At 38.8% G+C, this 17,642-nt stretch overlaps 1 protein-coding gene across 2 annotated transcripts in view; it reads left to right on the forward strand.

Moving 5' to 3' along the window:
* LOC137645813 (PRKR-interacting protein 1 homolog) overlaps positions 1 to 17,642 on the forward strand; it is a 245,970-nt gene that overhangs the window by 213,548 nt on the left and 14,780 nt on the right. For both annotated transcript variants that reach the window (XM_068378770.1, XM_068378769.1), the window contains exon 4: positions 1,803 to 2,197. In XM_068378770.1, coding sequence (XP_068234871.1) covers positions 1,803 to 2,197 — 395 coding nt within the window. The remainder of the gene's footprint in view (positions 1 to 1,802; positions 2,198 to 17,642) is intronic.

Consider the following 17,642-nt stretch of genomic DNA (forward strand, 5'->3'; position numbering starts at 1 on the left):
CAGGGTATGTCAGTATCAGCAGTGAGGGGATTCTGTGCAGCCCTGGGCCAGGTCTTCCCCCTCAAGGGCTTGATCCTAAGTTCCTCCAAGTGCCTCGATTCTGGTGAAGGGGTTCGAGCAGTCCTGCACCCCCACGACCCTCTTGAGTCTCTCGTGGGACATTAGCAAAGCCCTCAACTCCCTAAAAGAAGCCACCTTTCGTGTGTCCAAGACAAATTACTGACAGGGAACTGACCCTAAAGACGGTGTTCCTTCTGGCCCGGGGCCTTGGCCAAAAGGGTACGCGTGCTCCACGGGCTCTCAGCAAATGTTTCCCACTCTCACAGATGGAAGGAGTTTTGATTCAGGTTTGTCCCCTATTTCGTGGCAAAAATGCCGAACCTGGCGGTAGGTGAACCCCGCTTCAACGAGTTCTCCAGCCCCGCCATCACCAGGACAAATGTCCCGATGGAACTTCTATTATGCCCTGTGAGGGTTGTGAGGAAATATCTCTGTAGGACCTCCGCCCTCCGGCCGGCTATCAAGAGATTGTCCGTGACGACAGGTAGAGTGAAGAAGGCTCTATCAAAGAATATGATCTTCTTCTGGCTCCAGGAGACAATCCAAAGGACGTAACTGCCGAAGTAGGAAGTCTTCCCGGGTCCGTCAAGCCTCATGACAACCGGGGCATCGGCACCTCTTTGGACTTTGAGAAAAACATAGCGGTCGGCCAGGTTCTGATTTAGGGTGTATGGTCAAGGACTTCTCTTGTCATAATCGCCTAGAAGGGGATCTAAGGGTGGCTACATGTGACAGTCCGGACGAGGTAACAAGGGATAAAGCATCTCAAACCCTATCCCCTCGGCCCTCCATGGATCAACCGGACAAGATGAAGATGCCCCTTGGATGAGTGTTATCTATTTATCCTACTTTTATTAACCCCCCTTTTTCTGTTTTACTTTACCCAGAAAGGCCTTACAACCCCCCCCCCCACCTGCAGCTCCCTCACCTCTCTTAAGGGTCTATTTACCCGCCTCCTAATTCTGAGGCTCCTACTATTTGGACGTGGGAAGTATTTGTATCGTAACAAATGACAATTTCTAAGTAAATTTTATTTTTCTTAACATACTTACCGTGTCACAATAAGGTAACTGCCTCCCCCCTACATCCTTCCCTGCTATAGACCCCTTTATCATACACCACTTTTCCTGAAACCAGAAGAAAGTGGTGGTTGTTGACATGGAAGGCGGCCCCAAGATTACCCTAGGGGCATGCTGGGTAAACAAAGAGGTCACACGGGTGTGAAGGGGTTAGGGGGATTGGGGCGGGGGTGGCCTGTGGGGAGGGAAAATCTCTGGTCAGTAGAGATATGATAGAGAGTGGTCCTACTATTGGGACGTGGTATGTTATGAAAAAATAATTTACTATAAATTGTCATCTTATTTCAGGAACAAACATAATTATCCTGATTTGAAATTCCCTTTTTTTTTTAACATGATTTGGAAAGTTTATAAAAGAATGTGAATATGAAAAATAATTACAGCAAGCACCTCATCATACACAGCAAAACAGCACCATATCAATGTAGAAGTCAGATATTTTTTAAAAGAAACATAATTCTCAAGGATACAAGGATTGTAGATCCTCCAATTATTCTCAAGTTTGTTCTGTGCAAAGAAAGGAGTAAATTTTTGGCTGCTATAATTCAGATTTTCCTGAATTTTGAGATGTGGCATATTTTTAAGGGTATAGTAAATTGGTGTTTTGCACTGCTATGTAAGATTAATTTATATATTTAGAGACTTTTTTTATTCACTTTGCAGGATGAGTTAGACAGGGTATATCATGAAAAGATAAAGCAGAATCAATTAGACATGGAGCAGAAAGCAGCTAAGAAGAGAAACAAGAGACAGCGTCAGAAAGAAAAACAAAAGGCAAAGCGACAAAAACTAAAAGAAATGAAGAAAAAGGGCATCCCTATGGACAATAAATCTTCCTCCTCTGAAAGCAGTGAAGATGAGGAAATGGAAGAGGAAGTGAAAAGTGACAGTAATTGTGGCAAGGAAATCAAGTTACAAAATTCAAGTGAAGCAGACATTGATCAGACTGAGGATGGTAGAATTATTAAAACAAGTGATCAAAAGCCAGATGAGAATGATAAAACTACTAGTATATCTGATAAGAAAGAAAATGAGACTGATGGCAATAAATCCATAAAGTAAGTTTAATGTATGGTATTTTAAGTAATACTGTATATTTGCAGTCAAACTATACTATACTTTTAAGATCAGTAAATTTTACAAAAAATAAATCCATTCAACAGTATTTTATTTTTCAGTACTTCCATATTTTACATAGTTATAGCATTCTACACTTAGCACATTTAAGTAGAAGTTTTGTGTTATTGATCACATGAATACTGTATTAACCTCAAACTTCCTGTACTTAACTTTTTCTTATAACCGTATTTATTATTTTACTTTTATTATTGATTGTATTCTCTGCACATAAGATATAGGTGAGGTAAATCAAATTTTATCGATTGTACATGAAAAATTGTTCACCAATTTATGAGTTGAATTGAAATAAATCAATATTTTACTGCAATTTAGCAGCATTGCAAGCATAAAAGATTTTCACCAAAAATGAAAAAAACACCAAAGCCCCATACCGCTTTTTTTTTCTTTTTTTCGGAAGAAATACTTTCTCTCTTGAAATTTGGTCAAATTGTGCATAATGCATTTCTAAGGCCCAAACAACCTACAAAATTGTACAGTATTTATTATTACTTATGAAGTATAGTGTACAAGTACACTGATACAAAAAATGAATCCATTCTTTTTAATTTTTTCATTACTTTCATATTTTACATAAGTTATATGAGGACTCTACAATTAGCACATTTAGATAAAAGTTTTGTGCTATTGATCACATGAATATTAGCCTCAAACTTCCTGTACTTAATTTTTTTCTCAAACCATATTTATTGTTTCATTGATTAATCTGCACATAAGAAAAAGGTGAAGAATTTTTTATGGACTGCATAAAATTTTTTATTTTACCAATAAAGTTACTGTGTAAAGGTACCACTGGCTATGACCATCTCGCCTTATGACATTTCCTCTTATGACATCTCCTCTTAAGCTACTAAGAAAACTTTTAAACCTCTAACACTTGCGTCATTATTATGAATGCCTAGACTAGTTTGAGCAAGTGTGGTAGACCAATATCTTTTTGTGGTGGCAAAAGAAAATGGAGTACGTAAATAAGTGTCTGAGTGAAGAAAACAGCTTCTAAGTATCCCTCAGTTGCCTTTGCTTTGACATTCTGGCTTCTCATCACTTCTGTGCTTGTGTGTATGCCATTCTGGATATTTATTTCCTGTGTGATTTTATGGTCACTTTTCCTCTTGAAATTTTGTTCTTCATCATGGCTTCCAGTTGTAAGGCAGACATAGAAGTGAAGTTAAAGAATATGAAATGGGCAGAAAAGGGAGGATAAACATTGGCGACATACTTAAACTTAACCATTTGACTGTTGTAATGATTATCAAAGATAAATATTGTATTCTTGATCACGTGAAGGGATCTGCTTCTATGAAATTGACAGTGAAGAACAGTCAAATGTATATCCCAGTGAGTCTTATGATAATTCAGCGGAAAACAAAGATTGTTTGACACATTAAAGAAAGAAAATGGGAGAGGGAGCGAAAGGGGAGAGTTTGTGGCTAGTAGAGGTTGGTTCATGCTGTTTAAGGAGCATGAAAATTATTATAACATTAAAGTTCAAAGGGAAGCTGCTAGTTGTAATAAGAAAGCAGCAACTGGATGTCCTAATGTGTTGGCTGAGATAATTAAAGAGGCAGGTTACCTTGCTAAGTTTTCAATATGGATGAGAGCTTTATTTTTTAAGTATATGCTGAACTATACCTACATTGCCAAGGAGGAGGTATCAGCACCAGGCTGTAAATCTGGCAAGAAAAGACAGACTTTACTGCTTTGGAGGTAATGTTGCTGGTAACTTCAAGTAGAAGCCTATTCTGGTGTATCAGGCCAAGAATATGAGTAATCAAGGGAGTTTGGAAGAGCCAACTGCCTGTAATCTGGAAATCCAACAAGAAGGTGTGGGTGACACTTCAGATATTCGATGACTGGTTCTCCGACTGCTTTGTGGCAAAATTGAAGTTGTGTTATGCTTCCAAGAGTTTGGAATTCAAAGTGTTGCCAGTACTAGACAATCCCCTTGGTTACCTGTCCACTTGTGTGACTTGGATCCCAATATCAAGATGATCTACTTTTCACTCAATATTACTGCCTTTTTGCAGCCTATGAAGCAAGGTTCTGTTGCCTCTTTCAAGGCTTACTATTTTCGAAGGACATTTGCTATGGCGTTAAAAGCAACTGGGAACAACTTGAACTTCACTCTGAAGGACTTTCTTCAAGTCCTCTAACATCCTTTCACCTGTAAAGAACATTGGTGAATCTTGGTGTGAAGTGAAGCGGACCAACTTGAGTGGTTTGGGGAAAAATGTTCCCCCTGTTTGTGAATGATTTCCATGGCTTTTAGGAGATACTTGACGCTGTCACCAATTGGGTTGTTGAAATAAGTAAGTAGCTTCATTTTGATATGGAGGCTAATGATATCACAGTTGATGTGTAGTTAGCATTGTCTCCACCTGTAGCAGAGATTCTTGTTGATGACATTGTAATGATGTGTCACCCATAGCCAGGTGGTTTCACCATTGAAGGTGCACTTGAATATCTCCTATTCATACTGAGCCTGTGCTTTCCATGTTGATGCACTGTCCCTATAGCAGGGGACTATATTTCTTTGGTATTTATGTCGTATTAGATTCCCTGTTCTAGCCTTTGCAGGAAAGTCTTTGGGGACCATACAGCCCCTCCTCAAAAATAGGGGTTTCCTTTGTCAAAATCACTATTTTTTATGATTATGACAATCCTTTGCATTCAGATCTTCATATCCGGTATCATCCCTTACAATTTACTAGGCATACAGTTAATTCTAACAATCTTTCCTTCTCCATCATAAGTTTCAATACAACAATGTTCTAGAAGTTTTATATTAGCTGTGACCAGAGTTTAGAATGCTCTTTCTAATGTGTTGGCTGAATTGATGTAACTTCAGAAGGTCAAATTTGCTGCCAATGCTCTTCTTATGAGTAGGTTGACATGTCTCCTTTCATAGTTTATATATGACTTATTTTTTAAATGATGTTTCTGATTTTGGTTTATATCTGTTCCAGTACAAATAAAAACTTTCTTTACATAGAGATAATAGCGAAGCTGAAATACATGACAATTGAAATTTTATAACGAGATGTAAACAGGTAGTCAATAGGTACCGATTGGAAATGGGGAAACCCCGCGCCTCCTGCTTACATACTGAGTAGTAACTTTGAAAGCAGTCATCAGTGAGAGCAGACATTCTCGCTGGCTGAATTTTTTGGCAAACTTTAATAACTGATCTTTATATTCTTCCTACATGTTAGTGCTTCTTTTCTTTGGTGATGATGCCTATGGAAATATGGAAATGTCCGGAGATGCCAGGTAATTTATGCAGTTTCTTTATGAGTTCTAGGGAGACGAATCATCACCTTTTGTGATTCTCCTGCAGAGGACACTCAAAGTCAGGCCTCCTCTTGTGCTGAGAGCCGAAAGTGGTCACCCTCCCAGTTGGTAGCATATGGGAGGAGGAGGAAGTCCAAAAGGGATTCTTCACCTTCAGGGTCTTCTTCAAAGTCGTGGGAGTTTCAACTTCTTCTGACCCCTGGTACTTTGTTTTCTGACCCTTTCCTATCTGTCTCCTCTGAAGACCGTGTGGGTAAGAGAGATGGCCCTTTAACTTTTGGGCAAACGTCAGTGCAAGGAGACTTTCCCATTTCTCTTAGCAAAATGGGTGGGCATCCACCTCAGCGGGAGTCTTCTGTTTTGCAGATGGATGACACTTTGCGTTTGTTATGGCCTTCCTTGGGACTTCAAGGTCTGTCTTCCAAGAAGCGGTTTGTGGAGGTGATTGCTGCAAGAACTCTGCAGGAGAGTATTGCTTCTCCTGCAAAAGATGTCATCAACTCTTCTCCTTTGAGGGAGTATTGCTTCTCCTGCAAAAGATGTCATCAACTCTTCTCCTTTGAGGGCCCAGAGGAAGAAGTCCCTCCTCACTGGGCTCTTCCCCTCGAAGCCTGCCACTGCCACTGCAACATCTTTACTTTCTGAGACCTCTGAAGGAGACACATCTCCTAAGGGCACTGCCTTCAGTAAACGCGCTTCCACCGGAACTTGCGACAAGACAGTATTGTCTTGCCTTCACCTGAGTGCATAAATGTGCACCCAAAGGGGCCTCAAAATTTCCCCTTGCTAAGTATTGTAAGTGAGGAAAAGTGCCTTTGCCTGAATGCCCTACCTCTTCGGAGCATGATAGATCTCTGAAACATTCTACAGAGAGACAACAATTGCCTGACCATTGTGCCTACAGAAGAAGGAGCACTCTCTCACCTGAGAACTTAAAAAGTTGCTTGTCAACCTCTGCTTGACCCCTTTGCACCTCATCCTAATGAAAACAGACGAGCCTCAACTAAGTGCACCTCAGTCAGAAATTTCTCAACCAGATGGGCTTCACCTTCATGTGCCTCGATCAGACACACCTCAACCAGACGCTCCTCACTCAGATGCATCGCCCAGGTGTGTTTCAATGAGCGCTTATGCTAGAGAGGTTCAAGATCCCAGGATTGCGGTTATACGTCTCAAAATGATTGGTCAGGAAGATCCTCCAATTGGGGGTCTTTCTCTGAAAAGGATGAAGGCATGTACTCCCAAACGTGCTCTGCCTCAATTCCAAGATTTAGACATCGTGTCTATAAGGCTTGATGATTGCTGACGGAGTCATCGGGGGGTCTGTCACCTAGGGAGATAACCCTGGTTTACAATTATCGGTTGCTGCCAATAGAATTTGACGCAACCTCTCACCCTCCCTCTCCTTAGAGTTGGAAGAAGGATGAGGCAGACCGACACCCCGCTGCAGAGTGGGACATATATCGGCTAGTGTAGAACCACATGGAGGATGTTAGGGAGAAGAAATGACTACCTAGCTATCTCGTCTCAGAGACAGAATAGATCTAAAAGCCACCCCAAAGAATAGGTCCAGTACAGTACTCTAGCACACTCTCGAACCTTCAGGGTAACCCAGGACTCGCAATCTACTAGAGATCCTAGAAAGAGTTTGGCAGCTAGTTCCTCTTAGTTTCTCTCCTCTGTTGGTCCAGCACTTTGTTGCAATAGAGAGACTTGAGTCTCAATGATGGGCGGGGCAATGGTAGTGGGATGATTATCCACCCTGGCAGGTTCAACCATACCGCTAAGACCAGTTCTGAGAGACCAGACTAAGACTGAACCTCTATAAGACTTCTTCTTTATTTCGTTTTTATCTCTTTTTGTTCTATCCTTATTTTATTGACGATCACTGTTCAAACATTGACCATGTTTTGCATATGCTTCAAATTTAGACCGGCGTCAATGACCTTAGAAGTCAGGATGCCTGAAAACTCTAAATCAATCAATCAATCAATCAAATTTAGATGCCATCACCCTCTGGCAGACCCCATTCAGGGCAGACTTAGTCTGTTAAGAGTCAGGCTCCAATGATCTGATTTTAAATATCCCATTGGAGTCATTTGTGGGAGGGGTAACTGCCTCCACTGACCAGTGTACACCCACCTAAAGAGAGGCAGCTCCTCTTTAATAGAGGACTGGTCCCCCGCTGAAACCTCTTCTCCTGTTGAGCCACATGGGATAGGAGGGCTGACATTCTCCGATGAGAGGTGGATAACCCTGCTTGCTACTTCTTTACAAACCAACCCCGCTGTTGACGACCTGGAAACTGAAAAGGACCATTCTACTGATGCTCAAAATCCGAGTAATTTGGGTAACATAAGGAAAATGCGAATACTTTATGTCACCCAAATTCCCATAGAAATTGATAACGATGAGCTGTATAAAGCATTTCAGTGTTATGGTAGTATCAAAGAAATTTGATTGAAGGTTAAAAATGACAAATAGGATTCATGTGTATCATTTGATAATCACGTGGAAGCATTTAATACAATTAGTGACATTATGAATAGTAAAATTAATAATTTGAATATCAAGGGCGCTCATTGTGATGGGGTACCTAAGGATCTAGATATATACAAGCCTGCAGATTGAAGTGATAGAGATATAGAGATAGTTGTATCCTCCCAGAGAAAGCCAAAATCATCAAAATGGCTTATTGCTCAGTCAAAAGGGAGTACAGGAAATTATTTTAAGATATGTAAATTACAAACACAATCTGTTGTACTTTGCAATTTAAAGACAGAGAATGTTGACGTAAAATTGGATGTGAAACCCCATCTAAACTTCAGTTATGGAAAGTGAGTAGTTTTCAACAGTCTTGTATGAATAGAAGAAGAGATACTGGCCAAGTGTCCTTTAACTGTATGGAAAGCACGTAAAGTCCCTGAAACATAAATGATTATCCCTACTTTCCCGGATTCTGATGTGCCTTTCCACATTGACATAGAAAATGAATGCATTAAAGTTTGAACTTTCAAGCAGAAGCCTTTGCAATGTTTTAATTACTTTAGATTTGGGCATCCTTCTAACTTTGCAAGAATGAAAAAATGTGTAGTACTTGCTCCAATTTTTACCATGGAGAATGTATACTAGAGACCAGTTGTTTAATTGGCAATTTGAATCATAAATCTACTGATAGGAGCTGCCAGCAATATAAGTTAGAAGAGGCTGCCCTCAATAAATCCAGTATCAAACATATAAGTGAGGGGCATGCCAAGAGGCTATTGAGTAATCAAGAAGCTATGCAAAGGCATTGAAATCAGGAGGAAAAATGTGGCAGGAGGCATCCAATCTACCTATAACTGCCAGCATTTCCCAAAAAAGAAATTTTCCATCTTCTGATAGCATGCATGATAGGGCAAGAATATCTCCACCTAAGGCTTTGCCCACCTCTGTTAAACCTTTGTCCCCCATTACAAAGGATAATACTAACCTCTCCCAGGGTATGTCTTTGCCTGATTTGATGGAGGTATCACATAAAACAGTGTTATCAGGTGCACCTCTAGTGGGGAAAACACCAAAACCTCATAAATCACCACCTCTTAATAGGAAAAGATATACCCCCATCTCTCTCACCCCCTTCCATTTAGAATGCCAAAGTTATGACATCAAATAGATTTGATGTCCTGTTTGTGGATATTTCACATCAACAAGAAATTTACTTGATTCAATCAAAAATTATAGTTGAGGTCCACACCCCTTCAAGAATCAAGTAAAAAGAACATTGAAAGACAAATGTAAATCCTATCTTATCAAGACCCTCACCTAAGAAGCTTACAGGAATTATTATTGAATCAAAAACTGCCAATGGGAATACCTTATCCAAAATGTCTTCCTGAAAATAAACCATTGTTTTTGCCTCCATGTTGCTATGGAATTTTCAGGGTTTAAGGGCCAAATGTGAAGGACTTGGCCTCCTAATTTATGAGCATCCCCCCATAATTGTATGTCTACAGATGAGCAAACATGATGTTAATACTCCTTGTCCTTGAGAGCGTGTTAGCTATAGAACACCATATGATCAACTAGCAGGGAGCCATGGCGGAAGTCTCATACATTCATCGAGATGTTCCCCAAGTATCTTTTTCTATTTGTCCACCCTTGCAGGCAATGGTTGTACAGATTTATACAGGGAAAAATATACAAGATACTCTCTTTCCTCACCTCAAAATGATATTTTGTATGATAATTTAGTAGAGGTGGTTCAACAACTCCCTCAACCTTTTCTTTTACTTGGAGATTTGAATGGTAGACATCCTTTTTGGGGTGATGTTTTAGCAAACACGAGAGGCAATATTATATCATCAATTGTGGAAAATGAAGATGTGGGAGTCCTTACTACAGGAGAGCCCAAGCGCTTTCATGTTCAGACAGGTACTTTCAATTACAAGCTCTAACTGCCTTCTCGATTTTGATTGGAGAACATTAGACGATTGGCACACTAGTGATTATGCACCAATCATTATAAACACCAGCAATAATCCACCTTTACAGAGATTGCCACAATGGAAACTTGACTAGGCAGACTGGGATAGATTTCATGAGCTAAACAAAATTGAAGGGAATGCAGAACAGTTTGAATGTTGATGATGCCATAGACTTACGAAATCGAACTCTTCATACAGACGGAGTCAATATAATTCCCAAAACAACAGGGTTATTCAAATGACGACCATTCCCCTGGTGGCCTCCAGAACTAACTGCCCTGCTTAGAGCCCCAAGATGATCTTCAACTCAATTGCGCAGACACTGTATTAATGAGAATTTATTTATAGTGGAATAACATTACCAATTCTCCAACAAGTACTAAAAGCCCCTCTTCTTGCTAACTTGCACAAAATAACAGATAACTTTGGAGCTAAGCAATCTGCAGTCTTTTTAAAAAAACAAAGGAAAAATACCATTTCGGTCTACACCTCCATAAGCATCAAGGTCCATCAAGAGAGCTTTAATTTCATGAGGTCAAAAAGCTAAACTAGTTAGTTTAGCCTCAGGAAAACAGGAATGAGGAAGTTCGAGTTTCTCATTACTCTTCTTGCTGTCAAACACATCTGCCAAAAGGGTTGCCTTTTCCTTTGGGCAGAGAGTGACAGAGTCATCTGATTCAAATAAAGGAGGAACTGTTGCATCTACACCAAAGAGTGCAGATTTAAGGGTAGTCCACCACTTACGCTCCTGGGTTGTACCAGAAAGTGTTATTTATGGTTAGATTGTATTCTTTTTCAGTTGAAGCATAAACTCTCTGAGCAAAAGTTCTAAGCTAAGTATAGTTATTCCAGGTTAAATCTGATTATAGGCTTCCTGCTTCTCCAAATAAGCACATCTACAATCATCATGGAACCATGGTTTGTCCTTCACTCGGTATCTTAGTACACGAGAAGGGATACGCCTGTCAATAATGTTGAATAAATTCTCATTCAAAGAGACTACAGGATCAACACTACTAATCAACTGCGACCAATTCAAGCCTAAAAGATCATGTAAAATCCCATTCCAGTCTGCTTGAGATTTCAAATAAATCTTACAGGAGTAAGATACACCAGAGACAGGCTGCTTAGTCTTCACTACTAATGTAATCAAGGTATGATCAGATGTCCCAACTGAAGAACCAACCTTACTTGTTATAACACCAGGAGAGTCGGTGTATATGAAGTCCAAGAAGTTACCAGACCTGTGAGTAGCTTCACTTATGATTTACTCAGAGCCTGATTCAGAGGCAAAGTCTAAAGCTCTTAAGCCATGGCGATCGGTTGGAGAAACAGAATTTAACCACTCCCTCATCTTCTTGTATCTCACCCATAATGGTGAGAAGACAATTGAAGATAAAATCATCTGTGTCAGGATTCCGATAGATCGAACACAAATACCACTGTAGAAATTGTTATGCCTGCCACAAACTTTTATTACCTGAATCTCATGACATCCACATTTATAGCTGGATTTATGAGAAGCAGGATGCTCAGACCTAATTTACACCGCCATTCCTCTGACCCTAGGGTTGGCATCGAGTTTCAACATAATTGACATCTTAAAACCAGTTATAAAGAGTTCAGATGAGTGCCTCATATTAGAAACTAAAGTTTCTGAGCACAAAAGAATATCATACTGTCTGGACGCAACTGTAAGGTCTTGAATTTTTGGCATGAAGACCACGAATATTGCAATACAGTAGACGACATTGACGAAATCTAGGATGTACTGGTCCTGAATTTTGCTCAGTGTCTATAGAGAGCATAAGAATTAATGGTAATCAAAAAGATACTAAATTAACAAGAATGATAACAAAAACAATCTCTAATAGAAAAAATCGGAGAAACTAGTCAACAGGGAGGAGCTGATACACCATCCAAGACTAAATACCCTCCAGGATAGCCACTTCAACTGAAGGGAGGACAGTAAGATGCTTTTGAGAAGATATAGAATCAGATAAGGAAAAGAAAACCTCTTGATAGACCACCCGGCATCCATGGCCTTTCTATTGAGCCTGCCCAACTCACCATTTAAAAAAAAAAAAAAAAGAGGAAAAAAAAGATGCTAGAGACTGCAAATTTCCTCAGTGAGGTATGATACTTTCTTATTATTCTCAAGCAAGTAAATCAACTAACTAATAAACAATAACAAAGTACTGTCTTGAATATAGACCCTTGAAAGGGCAAACCCCCTCCCCTCGGGCAATATTATTAGTGAAAATTCTTGTGCTGACTTAGGAACTAAAAAAGGACCACTCCTCCAATGTTCGCAAATTAAGTCATTCGTATTTGCGATTTGCCAGTAAGCTGTCATTATGAAGCATTATGGATGACTTTTAAAGCTTATGGCAAGGTCACTAAAATAAGTATGAATTTCAGGGACGAACATGAAAAAATTGGAAGCATGGGTCTGCTTTGATGACCCTGAGGAGACTTTTAAAGCAGTCTGTGAAGTCTCATAAATTAAAATTGATAATAGCGAGATTACTGGAGCACTGCAATTCTGTTCCTAGAAACCTTGACATATATTGCCTTAGTGACTGGCATCAAAATGAGTCTATGGACCCCAAAATAAGCTTAATAAGAGAAAGAAAGCCCAAGCCACCAATGTGGATTATAGCAGTGTCAAAGTAAGAAGAATGCAATTATTTTAAATTTAGTAAACTAATACAACAGAAAGTAGGCACTATAGAGCGTGGTGACATTTCTGGATTTGGCAAAAAGTTCATTTTAATTCATGCCAAATTTAGAACACAGTTTATTATGCTAAATGATATAAAGAAAGAAGAAAATTCAATGGTAGATATCAAGCTGTATTTTAATTTTAGTTATGGAAAACGGGTGATTTTTAACAAAGACCTGTATGAGTTTAGTGAGGAGGAAATCTTAGATATGTGTCCCAAAAAAGTATGGAAGGTTCATAAGATTTCCAGAACCAGTATGATCATTTTAACATTTGAAGATCATGGTGTATCCTCTCATGTATCTGTAAAATATATGAAAATTGCAGTCCGCCTGTATAAACAAAAACCTTTACAGTGCTAGAATTGCTTTGAATTTGGGCATCCTTCTAGAGTATGCAAAAGTGAAAAGTGCTACGACGATTGATCTGATCCTGGCCATGGACCCTGCACTTCTACTGCAAAGTGCATTAATTGTAGCCAGAATAACAAAGCAACTCATAAAAAATGTCTTCAATACAGGGACGTGCAGAGAACTTTTTCAGGGCAGGTGCTCAAGTGAAAAAAGGGCAAAAATATAGAAATGAATGAGACTAAATATATACCGGCTCGATATTCTTTCAAATTTATTTAAAATAGCCATTAATAATTCAAGAAAGATATAAACATGACTGATATCATAGGTACCAGTCAAGATTATTTAAAATCGCCATTAATAATTCTAGAGAGATAAACATGACTGATATCTTAGGTACCAGTGGTCTAATATTTTTTATGAACATAAAATCTACAGTACTGACTACCAGTAGAACTAGGAAATTTAACAAAAAGAAATATAAATATTACTTTTACATAAATGACTGCAAGAAAATCAATCAGTATGATCAATACACTTGGCTAATAACCAGATCTTATCATTTTATATTTATAAGAGAACCCTTCTGTGTGCCATTCCTTTGAATATGCTGATAACTTCACTGTTGTTGATTATGATATCCCTTTCAACTGCTAGCAACAAAAGAACAGATAACCTCTCCTCACTGGACAGGCTGCGTAGCTTTATCTTCCCCAGCTTGAGTTTGGAGAAGGTCCTTTCCACTGTTGCAGTTGTGACGGGTAGAGTGGCATAAATTGTAAAAGAGTTCAAGCATAAGTGGCAATATCTCCTGGATATTGTTTTCTTTCATCAGGTTGAGCATTGTAGCTGCAGTGTTTTGTGGCAGGCAAGGAAATGAGGAATATAAGGTCTTTAATTCCAACTGTAGCTTGTCTACTTCTTCTAACTCATAAAACTGGCATAATTTTTGCAATGACCTGAATGCTTCTTCATTCACACGTTCTCTCCAGTTATCTTGGACTGTCATACAATGAAAGGTATTTAGGATACCCCATGTTGTGTTGTCTCCACCTTTAAATCTTCTTTGTAGCTCTTGTGATATTGTATCTAAAAACATAAAATACTGTACTCTCATACGGTAGTACTCATCCAAGGATTGATATTGCTGGTCCTCAGTAGCAGATGTAGCACTATACTTGTATCTTTCTGGCCTTTTTTCTCTTCTGCCTTGTCCAGGAATCGCAGAGGGGAGGTCGATAGCCATGGATTTAGCTCTCTCTTTAACATTTGTAAAAATCTCCTGAAACTTCTCATCATTTCGTAATTCTCTCAAACTTTGTAGCGCTCCATCCACAATTCTGTAGGAGGCAGCCAAATCAAAGTCTTTCTGTTGTAGGGCATTAGAGGCATAGGCAGTTTCTTGAAAAACTGGAGTGGCAATCTCAAGACAAATAAGAAATTCAAAGTTAATACTTTGCTCCAATATTGAGGCATAGCCTGTTGATGTATCAGGAGGATGTTTTTGTACTATCTCTTTTAAAGATTACTTCAGAGCTGGAATAACCTTCCTCATGGTTCTAAGAGCTGACTCTCTGCAAGCCCATCTTGTGACTGACAGCTTCTTAAGTTCAAGTGGGCGGTCTTCTGGATACATTGCTTTCTGGATCTCCATGGAAGCAGCCTGCTGTTTTGAAGAGTTAGCAATAAAAGCATACAGTTTCTCCACCTAAATGAAAAAAGTTACTAACTGAATACTTGATTTTGCACTTTCAACTAATACAGTACAGTACTAGATTTAGGCTGTGTACATGGCAGTGTAAATAGAGTGCCTTTGGGTTCTGTCTTTGGAGTCTGGACTGTAATCCATTGTATATTCCACTCATATTTGCTGCCCTATCATATCCTTGTCCATGCATATCATCTATGTTGTTTGAAAGCAATGACACTTTCGGTCTTTTCAGTATTTCTTTTTTTTTTTTTTTAATTACGTCAAGGTGCAACTTAACTACACTGTCATACTTGCTAAACATCGTCTTGCCAAGTATAGGGTAATGGCGTTCAACCTACAAAATATTTCTCTGTTTTTCTGCTTCTCTTTGTCTCTAGCAGCTTGTACTTCAGCAATATCATTATTATTATTATTATTATTATTATTATTATTATTATTATTATTATTATTATTATTATTATTACTAGCCAAGCTACATCCCTAGTGGGGAAAGCAAGATGCTATAAGCCCAAGGACTCCAACAAGGAAAAATAGCTCAGTGAGGAAAGGAAATAAGGAAATAAAAAAATTATGAGAATAAATTAACAATACTGTATATCACTCTAAAAACTGTAACAGCGTCAAAACAGATATGTCCTATATAAACTATTATTAACGTAAAAATAGAAATGTCATATATAAACAGTAAAAAGACTCATGTCAGCCTAGTCACCATAAAAACATTTGCTCCAACTTTGAACTTTTGAAGTTCTACTGATTCAACTGCCCGATTAGGAAGATCATTCCACAACTTGGTAACAGCTGGAATAAAACTTCTAGAATACTGTGTAGTATTGAGCCTCATGATGGAGAAGGCCTGGCTATTAGAATTAACTGCCTGCCTAGTATTACGAACAGGATAGAATTGTCTAGGGAGATCTGAATGTAAAGGATGGTCAGAGTTATGAAAAATCTTATGCAACACGCATAATGAACTAATTGAACGACGGTGCCAAAGATTAATATCTAGATCAGGAAAAAGAAGTTTAATAGACCGTAAGTTTCTGTCCAATAAATTAAGATGAGAATCAGCAGCTGAAGACCAGACAGGAGAACAATACTCAAAACTAGGTAGAATGAAAGAATTAAAACACTTCTTCAGAATAGATTGATCACCGAAAATCTTGTAAGACTTTCTCAATAAGCCAATTTTTTGTGCAACTGAAGAAGACACAGACCTATTGTGTTTCTCAAAAGTAAATTTGGTGTCGAGGATTACACCTAAAATTTTAAGAGTCATACAAATTTAAAGAAACATCAATACTGAGATCCGGATGTTGAGGAGCCACCGTCCTTGACCTACTTACAATCATACTTTGAGTTTTGTTAGGATTCAACTTCATACCCCATAATGTGCACCATGCACTAATTTTAGCTAAATCTCTATTAAGGGATTCACCAACCCCAGATCTATATCAGGGGATAGAATTGATGCAAAGAGAGTAGCATCATCTGCATATGCAACAAGCTTGTTTTCTATGCCAAACCACATGTCATGTGTATATAGTATGAAAAGTAGTGGGCTAAGAACACTATCCTATGGAACACCGGATATCACATTCCTATAATCACTATGGAGCCCATCAACAACTACTCTTTGAGATCTATTACTTAAAAATTCAATAATAATGCGAAGAAACGACACACCCACTCCCAACTGTTTCAGTTTGAAAACAAGGGCCTCATGATTAACACGGTCAAAGGCAGCACTAAAATCAAGGCCAATCATACGAACTTCCTGACTACAATCAAGGGATTTCTGTACAGCATTGAAGATTGTAAGAAGGGCATCACATGCTCTATGGCCTTTACGAAAACAAAATTGCAAACTAGTGAGTAGATGATTACCTTCAGCAAACCTATTAAGACATTTTGCCAGAAGACATTCAAAAACTTTAGATAATATGGGAGTTATGGAAATTGGGCAGTAATCAGTGGGACTTGAGCTACCACAAACACATTTACATAAAGGAGTAACATTACCAATTCTCCAACAAGTGCTAAAAGCTCCTCATCTTGCTAACTTGCGCAAAATAACAGATAACTTTGGAGCTAAGAAATCTGCTGTTTTTATAAAAAAACAAAGGAAAAATACTATTTGGGTCTAAACCTCCATAAGCATCAAGGTCCATCAACAGAGCTTTAATCTCATGAGATCGAAAAGCTAAACTAGTTAGTTTAGCCTTAGGAAAACAGGAATGAGGAAATTGAAATTTTTCATTACTCTGTTTAGTGTCAAAAACATTAGCCAACCGGGTTGCCTTTTCCTTTGGACAGTGAGTGACTGAGCCATCTGGTTTAAGTAAAGGAGGAACTGTTGCATCTACACTAAAGAGTGCAGATTCAAGGGTAGACCACCATTTACTGTATGTTCCTGAGTTGTACCAGAAAGGGTTTCTTTTATGGTTAAATTGTACTCCTTTTCAGTTGAGGCATAAACTCTCTGAGCAAAAGCTCAAAGCTGAGTATGGTTGTTCCAGGTCAAATCTGATCTGTTACCCTTCCAAAGGTGATAGGCCTCCTGCTTCTCCAAATAAGCACGTCTACAATCATCATTGAACCACGGTTTGTCCTTCACTCAGTACCTTAGCACACGAGAAGGGATACGCCTATCAATTATGTTGACTAGATTCTCATTCAAAGGGTCAACAGGATCTACACTACTATATAATTGTGACCAATTCAAGCACAAAAGATCATGCAAAATCCCATTCCATTCTGCTTGACTTTGGAACCCTTTCCATCAAACCATACCAATCATTTGAGATTCTGAACTAGCAT

Source organism: Palaemon carinicauda, chromosome 8 (assembly GCF_036898095.1).
Source record: "Palaemon carinicauda isolate YSFRI2023 chromosome 8, ASM3689809v2, whole genome shotgun sequence".
Classification (NCBI taxonomy): Eukaryota; Metazoa; Arthropoda; class Malacostraca; order Decapoda; family Palaemonidae; genus Palaemon; species Palaemon carinicauda.